Source organism: Alligator sinensis, unplaced genomic scaffold (genome assembly GCF_000455745.1).
Source record: "Alligator sinensis unplaced genomic scaffold, ASM45574v1 scaffold195_2, whole genome shotgun sequence".
NCBI classification, from domain to species: domain Eukaryota; kingdom Metazoa; phylum Chordata; order Crocodylia; family Alligatoridae; genus Alligator; species Alligator sinensis.
In genome coordinates this window covers 1,262,145-1,276,997 of record NW_005842253.1, presented here as the reverse complement: position 1 = coordinate 1,276,997, position 14,853 = coordinate 1,262,145, and the positions used below count along the sequence as shown (strand labels likewise).

The window sequence follows — 14,853 nt, the reverse complement described above, 5'->3', positions numbered from 1 at the left end:
GGGGCTGCTGTGCCCTCTTGCTGCCTTTCCTCCGAGATGGAATAGACTTAGTTTGTGCATTGAGGATCGCTCCCTTGAGGAGCAACCACTCCTCATGAACTCCACTCTCCCTGTGGTCACGGTCCCTTAGGGCCTCACTGACAAGCCTCCTGAGCTTGTCAAAGTCGGCTTTTCTGAAGTCAAAGACTTGCGTGTTGCTGACCGACTTGCCAGCTTTTCGGCGGATGGTGAAGGTGATCAGCTCGTGGTCGCTGTCACCCACCTTCCCATCGATTGTCACCCAGCTTCCCATCGATCACTAGGTCGCCGACTAGGTCATCCCCAGTAGCCAGTACCAGGTCGAGCAGCGCTTTGCCTCTCGTTGGCCCATAGACTTCTTGAGTCAGGTAGAGGTCATCCACGCACGAGAGGAAGCTCTGCGGCCGCTCAGATTTTGCTGAGCGATCCTCCCACGAGATGTCTGGGTAATTGAAGTCACCCATGACAACCATGGTCCTGGAGCAAGCTGCCTCAGCCAGTTCCTGGGCAAACTCCTGGTCAAGCTCAGGACTTTGAGTGGGAGGTCTGTAATAGACTCCCACCATTGTGTCCCCTGTGCTGTGTTCCCCACAGATTTTAACCCAGAGGGTCTCCAGCCGTCCACCCTGGTCGCCAATATCGGCTTGCAGGTCTTGGCAAGGATGGGGTTGAGCACTCATCACCTAGCTCTACCAACCCACATCTTCAAGCATGTTTCAAATCCAGACATATGTCAGTGAGGCCACTCTGGGCTTGCCCTTCTCTAAATGCTTCTAAGCTCTCAGTCTACAGTGTGCCTGAGAGGCCTCATGGAGAACATCAGGTGAAGCATGGGTGAGGCATGTTTGAGTCACTCAGTGTGAGGACTTACTTCTGTTATGATGTAAATGGATCTTAAATTGCTCTACCTCCATTTATGGACTATTCTACTCCTGAGCAACCTCCAGTCAACCTGTTTGTCACAACCCAAAGGGCATGATTTTTGTTTGTGTGTGCTTCGGCACTGCTAAATTGTCCCCGCTAAATTGCAGCTTCTTTGCACGGCGGAGTTTTCTGCTGCAAAGGAGAACCCCGGTGCAAGGGAGAATTTCCCGCCAATTTGAAGCTTTCTTTGCAGGGTGCATTTCTTTGTTGCAGCACAGAAATGCTCGTTGCAAAGAGTTCCCGCCATTTGTATGCTAATTCGAGTCCCATTATTGGCCAGTTCTAAATTATTCACACGTGGCGGCTAGTGATTGGCTTGCTAGCCGTATAAGAGGCTTGAGTGGTTTCCGCCCAAGTTGGAGGACTCCACGAACAAGGGAGGAGGAGACTTCACGCTGTGTGAAGATCTCTAAGCGCTGCGGATCCTTACAGACCCAGCGCATTTCAAGCAGGCAACAGAGGTCTGATCAACCTCTAGCCTCTCCCCGTCGCCGATAGATTCCTGTGCGCAACGAACCGGACCCACGGAGCCTAGCAAACTTCGTGTAGCAGAAGGACCCACGGAGCCTAGCAAACTTCGTGTGAGTCCTTGCCAGATGACTCCAGAGCTCTTCTACCCGGGTTCGAGTCCTGCAGGTTTACTTTCCCGTCGCCAAAACCCTTTGCGACGTACCCTCGTATTTTCATCTTCCCGTTGCTGGAACCCTATGCGACGTACCCTCGTGCCCTGCAGGTTCGAGTTTGTTTTCTTTTCTCTCTGTAACCACAACTTAAGCAAGCTTTCCAGCCTACACCACTGCCATCTCGGTGTAAGTAAATAATCTTTTAAAACTACCGATACGCGTCCGTGCCTAATTCCAGCTCGAAGGCCTTCCCTCTCCGCCCCGGTGTGCCCGGGCTGCTGGCCACAGCCCGCGTGCAGCGTGAAAAGGGCTCGGGTCGCTCCCGGCCCACACACTGTTAAGCCAGTTTTCTGCTTGCTTTGTGAGGCCAGCAACAGAGAGATTAGGATCTAGCCTGTTAAGTTCTTAGACTGGAGAAGGAAAGAACATTTGAAAGTGAGTATTAAAGAATTGCTTCAGTATGTGTGCGTGTGCATGTGTGTGAGCGCACATGCATGTGCATGCATAGCTGAAGCAGTAGACAGAATGAGATTTTAAAGTTTATGTAAAATGCAGTAATTTAGGACAGACCCATTCTCCAAAATATATGCACTTGACTTGTGAAATCTTGTGCAGTGTATGCGCATACACCATACCTAATTTTACGAACTATTTGCTGGTGTTCACCCACATATCAGAAGGCTGGTAAGCATTCTCTCTGTTTTCCTTTTTTTTTCTTTGAGCATGTTTACTCAGATTAAGACAGCATGCAATTTGTCCTTTAACTACAGATTATCCCTTTTCAGGTTTTTTTTTTCTTTTTAGTATTGTGATTATAATGTTACATAAAGATTCAAAGTTGGTAGCAGTGAGAATGTTATTAAGCAAAAAAAAAGTTTTATTATGAAGAAGAAAAGATGTAGAAACACCTATATTGCTTAGGGTCAGATTACTGTTAGTTAGGGCCAGTAAATGTTGCTTTACAGACTTTTATTATGTTTCATTAAATGGAAGCTTAGCTGCTATGCATGAAAGTAATTAACAGTGAGCCAGAATTGTAGGCTATTCTAGAATGAGGTCTATTAAAAGAAGCCCTGTAAATCCATAGTCAGAAGCAGCCTATCTAGGCCTTTGGCAGATGTTAGTTTTATCATGCAATTAACATGTTCGCCGTGTGTTAAACAGTAACATGCCAGACATTCAAGCCATTTATTAAGATAAAAACGGTGAATCAGCTGCAAGAATGGTGAACCCACCTCAAAGATGTTACTTATTGAATTATCTATTTTTGGTTAATTTGAGCATTCACAAATTGTATAACCCCAATATTCAACAGTAAGTATTGTGTTCTCCTTCTGTCAGGCAGCAACAGGAACAGGGCAGTCTCACTGAGGCAGGGGCTGACCAGAGGGCAGCAATCTTGGCACGACAATCTAGGTACCTGCCCAGGTGCTGGGATTTTTAAAGGTTTCATGGGTGGCCTAGAAGTAGCAAGCTGCAAGCTGGTACTGGGCTGTCCATATGCCTTTCAAATTTACACGCACAGAAGCCACTTAGCTCTGGCGAGCTGCTCAGTCTGCACCCCATATCATTAATGGGTCTGTGCCCTCATTTGCTCCTGTGTGCAGGAAGCCCCTTCACTTTTGTCTCCAGTGCAAGAGATGATGGCAAGGATTGATTGGGGGGCGCGGACCCTAAATCAGCCTCTTTTACTGCAGGGAACTCCCAAGCAACCTGATTACCCTTGCCACCCAGCACCAAGGGTAATGGGTGATAGGGCTCTGTGCAAGTGGTAGTGGCAGGGACTGATCAGAGAAGAGACCCACCACCAGCTCCTGTAGCTCTGGGATTCTTGCAGGGAGCTCTGTCATCCTTACTGCCTGGAAGCCTGTCAGCAAGGGTGGTGGGGCTGCCTGCACCCCTGAAACTTTATGGCTAGGGACAGAAGTTACATATAAACCAGTTTAAGTGATCAGAAACTGGTTTAAACCTGTAACAGAACGTAAGTTCAGTGCACGTGAACCAATTTCAAAATGGCTGAAACCTGTTTGAGATAAATCTGGTTGCGTGTAGTATCAGACTTAACTGATTGAGGTCAAACTGGTTTATGAAACTTGTGTCCCAGACCCCTTCCAGGTTTGACTTCCTGGTTTAACTCCAGCAGCAGGAGTGGGGGTGGGGCCAGACCCTGGTAGCCTGAGGGGAAATAAGTGTTTAATCCTCCCATTGCAGGCAGTGTGGGCACTGATAGGCTGCACTCATGAACCCGGGGCCACAGCGGCCAGACACCTGTAGCCTGGGGGGAAAGCAGGAGGTGTTTAATCCTCCCATTACAGGCAGCAATGGCAGGGGCACTGACATGGTGCCCTAGGCTGAGTCCCTCCAAGGAGCGGCCAGCCAGATGCAGGGAGGTGGGATGTGACCTGGCTGGCGGGGGGCAGGGAGCCGAGGCTAGGTACAGAGCCCCTGCTGCCTCCTGCTGTGGCAGCACGGCCCAGGTTGGGGCAGCCCCAGGGGGACGGGGGTCAGTGCCTGCCACCTCCTGCTTCCAGGTGGCGGTGGCAAAGCAAACATCACGGTGAGCAGGTATCACCTGCCACCTGCTTGCGGCAGTGCAGGACACTCGGGGCAGGCTGCTGTGTACCAGGGGCATGGGCAGTGGTGGGTGGAGTCAGTGGACCACCACAGCTCAGTCTGGCCCAGCCCCGCAGCCCAGGGGTGTAGGCAGTGACTGGCCCATGGCAGCCTGCTCCTCCCTCTCCCGACAATGGAGCAAACTATTGCAGCGGGCAGAGGTGAGGCACCTGTCACCTGCTTGCGGCGGCACCAGGGTGGATCAGGCTGCAATTCTGGGCTGTGGGGCTGGGCCAGACCGGGCTGCAGTGGTCTGTTGCCTCGCACCACCGCTGCCCATGCCCCTGGTCCACAGCAGCCCGCCCCAGGTGCCTGGCACCACCACAAGCAGGCAGCAGGTGACAGGTGGTTCACCTCCACCCCCCACAATGTTTGCTCCACTGCCGGGAGAGAGAGGGGGGTGGGGAGCCATGCTGCAGCTGGACCGCCCCCCCCGAGAAACTGTAGCCCCTACGTAGGGCTGGAGGCCAGAGGTGGCGAGTGCTTAACCTCACCCCCTGGGCTGCCCCAGCCTAGGCCGTGCTGCTGCAGTGGGAGGCAGTAGTGAGTCAAGCTCTATAACTAGTGTCAGCTCCCCTCCCTGCAGCTTGGTCACATCCCCCCTCCCTGTGGCCAGTTGGCCGCTCCTCAGAGGGACTTGGCATTGTGTCAGTGCTCCTGCCACTGCTGCCTACAATGCGGGGATTAAACCCCACCCCCCTTCCCCACAGGCTAGTGGTATCTGGCTGCCATGGCCCCAGGTGTACAAGCGGAGTCTATCATTGCCCACGCTGCCCACCTCTGCAATGGGGTGATTAAAGCCCTGCTTCCCCTCAGGCTACTAGGGTCTGGCCCCGCCCTTTCTCCTGCCACCAGCCAGCGAGTGAGCAGGGGTGGGTGGCTGGGGACCCCTAACGGGGGCTGTTTGCCCCCTCCAGGCAGACCCCAAATGGTGTCCCTGCATGCCAAGGTTGGCATTTAAACCCCTCCCCAATCATACTCAGGCCTGACCATGCCCCTTCCCTCAGCTTAGTTTCCCTCCAGGCAAGGACTCGCTCTAGCACCCCCCTGGCTTCTGGCCTAAGTCACTGCAGGCATTGCCTGCTTTTCTGGAGTCACAAGTGAATGTCTGTTCACTTGCAAATTGACTAACCTGCAAACATTGAATCAATTCAGGCTCCGGCTTTTTGAATGTCTGTCCCTAGCCCATGGGGCTGCTAATTGTCTAACACCAACAGGCCCCCAGAACTTTAAAGAGCTTGCAAATCTGTCCGGATTACAAATCTTTTCAAGTTCCTTGAGGGCAGGAAGGAGCTATGGTGCAGCCCCCTATCACACCCTGGCTTAGTTGCCTTTGTGGCAGCTCTGTCGTGCTTCAGCCAACGGGCTTTGAACATGGCCGCTCATAGCACTGTATCGTACTACTATGAATTTTGTAGCACTTCATAAGTAACAGCTGAAATGGGCTTTATTGTGCTAAGTAAAAAATCTAAACAGGTGCAAATGTAAAATTGTTAGGCAGCCCTACAGGTGGAGAACTATGAAGCTGAAAAAGGTGGCAAAATACCAATTTGGAAAAAATGTATACTTGCATATTATTGTAATTGTGTAATTACTGCAAGATATCAATACAGGATGTTTCTAGACTTTACCATCTTTGGATTTTAATTTAACTCGTACATTCCTGGGACAATGCTTGTCTTTGGGATATTTAAACATCCTGGTAACGTCTGGTAGAGCACAGACCATCTGGAGACACTTCATCAGCCTGATGAAGGGTATTTGTACCCAAAAGCTTGCAAAGAAAAAATTTTCCAATGATTTGACTTGATCTAATAAAAGGTACCAGATTTACCCAAAGAAACTTGGCTGACTAAGTACCACCAGCAAACTTTTCAGTTCAACCTTAAGGACCACCAGCAAATTTTTGTCATATAAAGTAATTCTAATAAATCTGTTAAAGTGTACTACTGACAGTTTGTCTGTGTACCACTGGTTGTACACGTACCACAGATTGGGAACTGCTATTTATGCCATGAGTCAATTAATTTTTGTGGTCTCATTCTATTGATTATCTATATTGGAAAACAAAGACAGTTTTTGGGATCTATTCAAGAAAGTATTATACTTCATAATAGAGTGTAGATAAAAAAGAGGGTATTTGCTGCTGTATGAGGAACTGAGTTCAGCACGGAGTGTTTCATATGTTTGACTTAAGCCATTATTCTACAGGAAATGCTAATCACATTTTGAAAATTAACACACTGTCTTCTAAGATACACATATCTTCTCTAATGTCTTCATGCTGTATGCCACTCAGTGTCACCAAATTATAGAGATCACAAATAGGAAAAGCTATTGGGGATTCACAGGTGTTCCTTGGAGTATATTCTGAATTTTTTTTACTAGGCTAGTTTAATCTTTTATGTATACTTGCAAATGTACATACCTCTAAGTTCTATATTTCACAGATTTGCCTTCTATTCCACATGAAGAAAACAAGGCCACTATTAAGGAATACATAAGAAAGTCAAAGAGAGACTGTTCGCAGGAAAATTTCCACTAGTTCATGGAAATATGGATAAGCTGAATTAGTGAGTTTAGTAAAAGTTAGAGAAAGATAACATTTGATAAGTTTTCAGTTGCATGCTCTCAACTGTATTTATTTTTCACTGCAGTGTCTTTAGAACTTGTAATTTTACTATATATTAGTGTATCACATTATTAAAGATTCCTTTAAAAAAAAAGGAAATGTTATACTTCAAATAATATTTATTTTTAAATTTCTGAAAGTCAGAACTAGCTGTCTCCATAAATTATATTTCTGCTTAGTATACCTGAGGTGTATCCTTAGCACTGAGGTCTTTGATTAATGTTTTCATTGTAGTAATTTTCAGAGCTGAAATAAAAAGAAAATTTGTCTACAGAGGAAATACAAAATATTTACCGTTCATTCTTAATTAGAAGTTACATCCCTCAAACGTACTCAAAATTATGTCTTTATAAACTTTAGGAAATAATTTAGATCCATGGATGAAATATATTAAAATGCCTTTGTTTAAAATGGAGGTAGGCTTTCTACTATTATCAGGTTTCTTTTAATAAGCAAAAAGTTAATTATAAAAAACAGAAGTGAAATGTCTCTGAACAATTCTTATTGGTAATGAGTTCTCTTTCTGAAATCAATAAAAGTACATTTTATTTTTGAGAATTATCTAAGAGTTTTTAAGAATACAAGGCTTAACATAGGCACAAATTTTACTTTTGTTAAAATGTAACTCCTAAATTCTTAGACTGAACTTCTTCAGTGTATCTCATGCAAATTTTCATACTGCAACTAGGAACAAAATTTGGACTGATCTTTCTTTAAAAGTGTTTAGATCGTAGGTGGATAGAAGGTCATTCAGCTTCACACACTATAAGATGAACTTTTCATATTTGTGTTAAATCACTTTTGCATAAAGGCTGTTCACAACTAGAATGAATCAAATCAAGACATTACATCAGATGTTACCTAAATTCACGCCATAAGGTAATACAGAAACACGTGCAAATAACTGTTCAGTTTAGAAGTTATTGCAGTTTCTGACTCTTACACATTTTTCTGTGAAACTACACATATTTGTAATACATGAAAATATAACCCAAATAAATTATATATTTAAAACACTGCAGTGGTTTCCTTTCCTTCTTTTTTTTACCCTTTTTGGGTGCCTACACAATTTTTAAAATCTTGTGATTTGGTGTTTTGCTTCAAAATATGAAAGCAAACTTTTTCTGTTGATTGTATATAAAAATAGTATGAAACTTTACATTCTTTTATTTTTTTATTTCATTCAAAGACAATATTTTGCACTACAAAATAACTATAAAGTGTGCTTCAGAACTGTTTTGTAACTCATGCTACTACAATATCATTATCATCAGTTAGATATTGGTATATTTAAAGAAAAATACTGTGGACTTTAATATTTAGAATATGTGGGCATTGCACGTGAAGTTTGGGAACCTTCTGTAATATTTCAAGAGTTTTTTGCTCCCTCCCACGTGGCCCATCTGTTCATGTTGGATGAGAGCAGTATGTAAGAAGTAGTATATACATACTTTGTGTGGAGAAGATAACAGAATGTGCCATGGATGATGCATTTCCTCTAAAATATGAGGAGAGGAGGGAGATGAAAAACAATGTTGGGTTTTCTGGGATTTAAGGAAACTCCTAGTCTGTAGCTTCTGTTGAATCAAACTCTAGTGTATCTTAAGTCTACTCTTCAGTCAAGGTGCAACTGAAGCGCACACCAATATAGGACTATAACTGTGGCAGCACAGAGCAAACTGTAGTCTGAAATACCTACCTCAACCCTCTCCCCACTGCCCTCTGTTTTAAAAAGATGGGTAAAATAGGTAGCCTAAATTAAGCTTCATTCAGAAACAGCTACTCTGCTATTAGTACCTAGGTTACCTAGTTTAAAGCTACATAAACTGCAGTCACACCTTTGACTGAAATGTAGGCATACCCTAAAAGTACTGTATTTTCGTGCATATATCCTGTGGGGTATATGCGATTTTACCAAAAAAAATGGATGGGTGCGGGCTATACGGGGGTGCAGGCTATCAGCAGACTTTTTTTCCCTGCAGGGGGCTGGGGCGGGTTGCGCCGCCTCCCCACTGGGCCCAGGCAGGCCAGGCTGCGCCGCCTCCCCGTTGGGCCCGGGCAGGCCGGGCTGTGCCACCGCTGCCGGGGCGGGCTGGGCTGCACCGCCTCCCCGTGTATATGCCGCCACAGGGAATACACAGGTGCGGCGTATACACGGACTTATTTACAAAAATACAATTTTCCGCGGGTTATACGTGGGTGCATCTTATACCCGTGGGCGGGGTATATGCGCAAAAATACGGTAGTCCTAGTGTCTACATAGGAATATCATTTGGGGTTTTTTACTTACGCTAGCATGTTTAGAATGAAGAGCAAGGCTTTAGAGATGAGATAGAAATAAGTTGAGCATAAAGTCTTAATAATATTCTCTTACAAGTTCATGTTGGCTATGTTATTTTTTTCTCATTTTGATTAAAGTTCATACCTTCACATTTTATGACCATTCTACTTATTATAATATCAAAGTGTTTTGCCCTTTCCCTCTTTCTGCCGATCTTTATTATAATGGTATGAGTCTCTTACCTGCGTTATATCATGCATAGAACTCTGTTTCATTGATTTATATGTAGTTATTTATAATGTCAAAAAACTGCTTTAAGGCAATATAAATGTTCCAGGATTAAATACTCCAGACTAAGAAAATAATAGCTTTTTCTTTGTGCATATTTACTTACTACTTACTATAGTACTACTCACTATATCAGAGTGTATACACATACACACATATGTATTATTGTCTTTATTTAACAACATGATCATATTTTTTTCTAATAGGGCAATATTATATGTTGTCTCAAAAATTAAAAACACAGGGGGGGATTTTATGTTCTTTGCATATTAGAAAGGATCCATCCATTTTCATTTATACAGGATGTACAACAAAGTCATGATACAAAACCTCCCAGAAGTCTATGAGAAGCTTTTCCTTGACTTCCATGTGTTTTAGATTGCTCTCTGCACACTATACAATAACCAAAAATGAGGCAAGAGCTCCTGAATGAATGAGACCTTGGTCTTAAATTTCTGAGGAGCTTTGCATTCTGGAAAGGTACTGATCACTCTCAACTCCCGTTCAGCACAGTAGGAGCTGAAGTTATATAGCACCTGACAAAAGTGGGCTCAGAACTCTAGATGTTGTTTCTTTGGGTTCAAACTAGAGAAAAGTGTCATCATAAAAATAAATCAACCTGTTGTTGTGTTGTAATCCCTCATTATTAACACCACCTATCCTTAGTTTTTCAGTATTTGCTGAGTTGGAAAAAATGGGTCCTCCATATTTTCAGGGGCCTGAATGGGTCAAAGGCTTTGCCTTTGTTCAGTTGGCTCCAGCAGCAAATTTTAGACTTCATAGTCCAGTGGGACAACACCTGTCCACCAGCCTCATTATATGTAAGCTAGATGGTTATTATCTCAAACATCCCAGTTTATCTTAACTATTGTAGAAAATCAGAGAGATGTTTTAGGCTCTAATTCAGTAAAGTACTTAAGCATGTATTTAAATCCAATTGGTTTTAATGGGTTTAAAACATGTTTTAAGTTATCCACTTACTTAAATGCTTTTCTGGGTAGAGATAAAATGACATACATTGGAATTAAATACACACTTCAGTACTTCCTGAATTAAGGCTTAGACAGTGAAGGACCAGGTCCAGCTTTGTAGACAAAAATCAAAACATTCAATTGCACCTGAAATAACTAGGATGTCAGCAGAAAACAGGTACAACACATTTCTGTAGGTTAACTCTACCCAAGAATTAGGCAGCTCTGTGTACTACATACAGAAGAGAATATACTATGTTGAATAGTTGAAACACTTCTTATTGGCTTCTGGGCAACTATGTAACTTCAGTAGTAGAGAGAGGGAATTAGGCACATTAATCTAAAGTTATACAGAAGGCAGCGTAGAGATGTACCTTATAGACTAATTGAATCAAAGATGGATAAACTTCTGACAGCAAGAGCACACTTCATCAGATGCCGGCATCTTGCTCATGAGAGCTTATGCAGTCTGATTCAGTTAGTTTTTAAGATGCATCTTTTCTCAGCCTTCTTCAGTGGTAGATTGCACTGATAACTTAAAAAGATTATATACATAAAAAATAATTCTTTCAAGTATACCATTACAGAAAATGAATTTTACAGCTTATCTTGCAGATGATGACTGTAGTTCCCTAGTGGGAAATAAAGTTGTTCACATATAAAGTCATGCTCCATTTGTACCTCACCATGCAAAGGAAAAAAAATCCCTTAGGAATTTTTTATCTGACTTTATTGCTTTAATGAACGTGTATACAATAATCTCTCTCTCTCAATTCCAGTAGAAATACCACCTGTTGAAAAACTAAACTTAACGGAGCTGCTGGAGCCCAGTTTGGATTTGTCAGATGAGTGGCCTAATGAAGAAGAAAGGCTGCGATTTCAGAAACTCAGGGAGGAAATTATAAAAGATGAGCAGGAAGAATTTCTCGCAGACCGAGATTTAGGCCCTAAAGCCACAACACAGAAATTTACTGAACTGGGGAAAGGGAACGGAATAAAGGAAAGACTATACTACAAATCAACAAGTCTTTCCAGGTGAAAGAAAACATCTTAGATTTTTCCTTTATATTTTTAACTTTTATATAATAGTTTACAGGATGGAATACTATATATATCTTGTAGGTGCTGGAAAACCAAGTGTCTAATACGGTCATTTTAAAGCATTTTACCATACGTTCCATCTATACCCAGAAATTAAGTGATTGATATGTTAGTGAGGTTCATGACAAGTTAATATAGAAAATAAAAAGACCTTAAACTAAAATGAACTTAATTTTCTCCAGAACCAGAAAATAAGAAATACTCTCAACATTGTAATTATGAGGAACGTATATATTGAAGTTGAAAATTATGATGAAAGGAATAAGAAGAAAGTGTCCAAATCAGCTTTCAGAAGACTATTTTTAGCTTGTATATCTGTACCACCATATAGATGGGAAAAAAAATTTCCAATTTATATTTGAATAACTGAAGTCTTGGAATTACCTCTGAAACATATTTATGGAAAGGAGTTCAATCTGTTAATGCCGGGGTGTCAAACACATTTTGCACACCAGGCCAGATCCAGATTGTGGGACTTCTTATTGGCCAGATCTAGCCCAGGACATGAGGAAGTGGCGGGGAGTGGGGGAGCTCTGGCTCCAACAGGGAACATGCAGCAGCATTTCTGGCTCTCAATGTGGAACACACAGCTGGGCCAGCAACTGGGGAGGTAGGGTTGTGCCAGTGACAATAGGCAAAGCAACCAGAGGGCAGCCAGGACTATCAGCCCTTTCTCCCCCTCCTGCTGCCAATCACCATGTCCACTGGGGCTCAAAGGCCCCAGATTCTGCAGCTGGCCACTACCCACTAGCCGCACCAATTTACAGTGGACTGGATAGAGTGGCTGCACAAACTGGACCTGGCCTGCCAACCATATGTTTGACCCTGCTGTGTTAATGCATATTACTAATGCATACTAATGAATGTTACATCCATTGCAAATTACTTAATATTGCAATTATAGCAAATAAATAAAGGTAAGTAAGGGGTAATATGTTATATAATGTCATTTGTGTCGTTGTTTTGGTAATTTATAATTCATAGTAGACTAAACAATGTAAGAGTGGTATTGTAAAAATATGAGTCCTGGTAATATGAACCATAACCAGGGGAGTCGGCTGTTGATTTTTGTTTGGGGGGAGGGAGGGGGATAAAAATTTCTGTGCAAATTACTAAATCTGCAAATTAGGAATTTTGTAAAACATTTTTGTCTTGAGTCACTCTGATGTTTTGTTAATGTGTACAGTCTTATGGGTAAGTGCAGGTCTAAGAAATATGGGTGATGAGTTGCTTGAATGTTTATAATTTTGAAATTAAAAATCAGGAATATTTTTACTACAATGTTCAGACCTAATAGAGCTAGTTGATTCTTCTTTATTTAGTGTCGACTTTTCAGTGAAATTTACACAGTTCTAATAAGAATAGAAATAAATGTTTATGGTCTATTTTCCCTTTTTTTGACCAACTTTTGTACTAAATGAACTGCTGCTTTTAGTTAGTACATGGAGGTAGAAGGCAGACTTTCTCTGTCCTTGCTATACATAGCTTTGCACATCCTTTCACAGCATCTGATGAATGAGCTTCACTGAAAGCTTTTGTTCCGTGCACCCGCGCGTGCACACACACACACACACGCACATATAGCACAAGATTTCATTGAAGCTTATTCTTCAGATGGGTCAGCATCAGATATATAAATATATATATCTGAAGAATGAGCTTCAATGAAAGCTTATGCTATCAGTGTGTGTGTGTGTGTGTGTATACACTAGTATACGCATACATATATATTAGGGGTGTGCAAAGTGGGCCCTATTAGATTTGGATTCGGCCCAAATCAGGGACAGGGATTTGTTGATTCAGATCACTGTCCCCAATTCAATTCGACTGAATCCAAATCTGAAGATTTGATGCTGATTCGGAGAATCAGTGATTCGGACATAGACACAGCTTTCAATGTTTTTTCTACCACGAGGTACCAGCATGGCATAGCATGGCTTGTGACATGGAGTGCCCCACAGGAGTGCAGTAGGCCCCCCCACATGCTTGGCGGTGAACCCGGAAGTGGACTGGAAGCCCCTCCGGTCCACTCCCGGGTCCACCGGAGAGCGCACTGGGCTCCCCCACCCACCACACCCCTCCAGCTCAGCGATCTCCTCTGGGATGCTCCATGCGCCCCAGCATCGCAGCATTCACAAGCCATGCTGGTACCTCAAAGTATATAGAAAAAACATTTAAAGCTGTGTCTATGTCCGAATCTTTCCCGAGATTAAAGGGTCCTCTGATTTGATTTGGTTTCAGAGATTTTGCCACCATACCAGACCGAAATTCACAGCCCTGGTATGTATATATATCAGGGCTGTGCAAAGCTTTGGGTGCAGATTCGATTTGGAGGGGATTCAGCCTGATTCGACCTCCAAATCGAATTGAATCAGGAGACCAATAAAAAGGTTCGAATCGATTTGAGGCCCTCAAATCAATTCGGAGGAAGGTTCAGAGATTCAGCGATTTGGGCAGTCCCCGCTCACTGCCGCATGTGCCAGTAAGTGGAGGAGGGGACCCCCGCCAGGCCCCATACCCTGCCTGCTCCCCCAGCCCCACTGAGTGCCTCCCAACCCCCGCCCACTCTCTCAGCCCCATCAATGTCTGCCCTGCCCAGCCCCAGCGTCCCGGCACTTTAAAAACAAAAAGGAAAAAAAAGCCCCATGCTCACTGGCTGCTGCAGCAGATGTTGGGGAATCTGGGGGCTTGTGGCAGAGCCCCCCATGCAGCACAGGTCAGTGGGAGGCAGCAGGGATCACACCCCCCACACACACCCCGCAGTAAGGGCGGGGCTTTTTTTTTACTTCAGACTAACATGGCTAACTATGTCTGTTCCTATATGGAAGTATAATTTATAAACTGGGGTTAGTTTATAAAAAGTAAACGCTCCTCTTATTGTATACTTTTCCTTTTTGTACTGTTGTTATAAATTGCTTAACTGGCTGAACATTCCTATATATTGCTTGGCTAAAAATGTAGTCTCATTTATTAAAGTATGTGGGGCAATGTTCTATTGCACTACGTGAACATGAGGACAGGTAATGATATAGTTTCTTTAATTTAGAGTTAGAGAAAACAGACTACAACAGCATCAAAAAATTGGAAAATTTTTTGGAAAATGCATTGGAAAATCTGTTAAATCTGTTGCTCATGTAGGTAGATCACTAGAATTCTAGTATACTGTGTTTAAACACATCTCCTATAGTTTTCCTATGTGAACAGCACCTGAAGGTGGCAGCCTATATTCATTTTATATGCTGCAAGTTAAAACTACTGCTCAGAAAGCTTAAACTTTCACTCCTTCCTTTCTTCATCATAGTTTCCATCTTCAGTCTATATATGCCTTGCAGTTAAGCTTTATCCTACTAGCTCCTCTTTCCTGGAAAGTAAAGGGTGTTTTGTGTGGCAAGAATTTACAAT

The 14,853-nt window shown here is 43.2% G+C and overlaps 1 protein-coding gene across 6 annotated transcripts in view; it reads left to right on the top strand.

Annotated features, from left to right (window-relative positions):
• LRRC27 (leucine rich repeat containing 27) overlaps positions 1–14,853 on the top strand; it is an 81,726-nt gene that overhangs the window by 30,549 nt on the left and 36,324 nt on the right. For 5 of the 6 annotated variants that reach the window (XM_025208826.1, XM_025208823.1, XM_025208825.1 and 2 more), the window contains exon 6: positions 11,130–11,385. In XM_025208826.1, coding sequence (XP_025064611.1) covers positions 11,130–11,385 — 256 coding nt within the window. The remainder of the gene's footprint in view (positions 1–11,129; positions 11,386–14,853) is intronic. The other variant, XM_006027582.3, reaches the window with a different exon arrangement.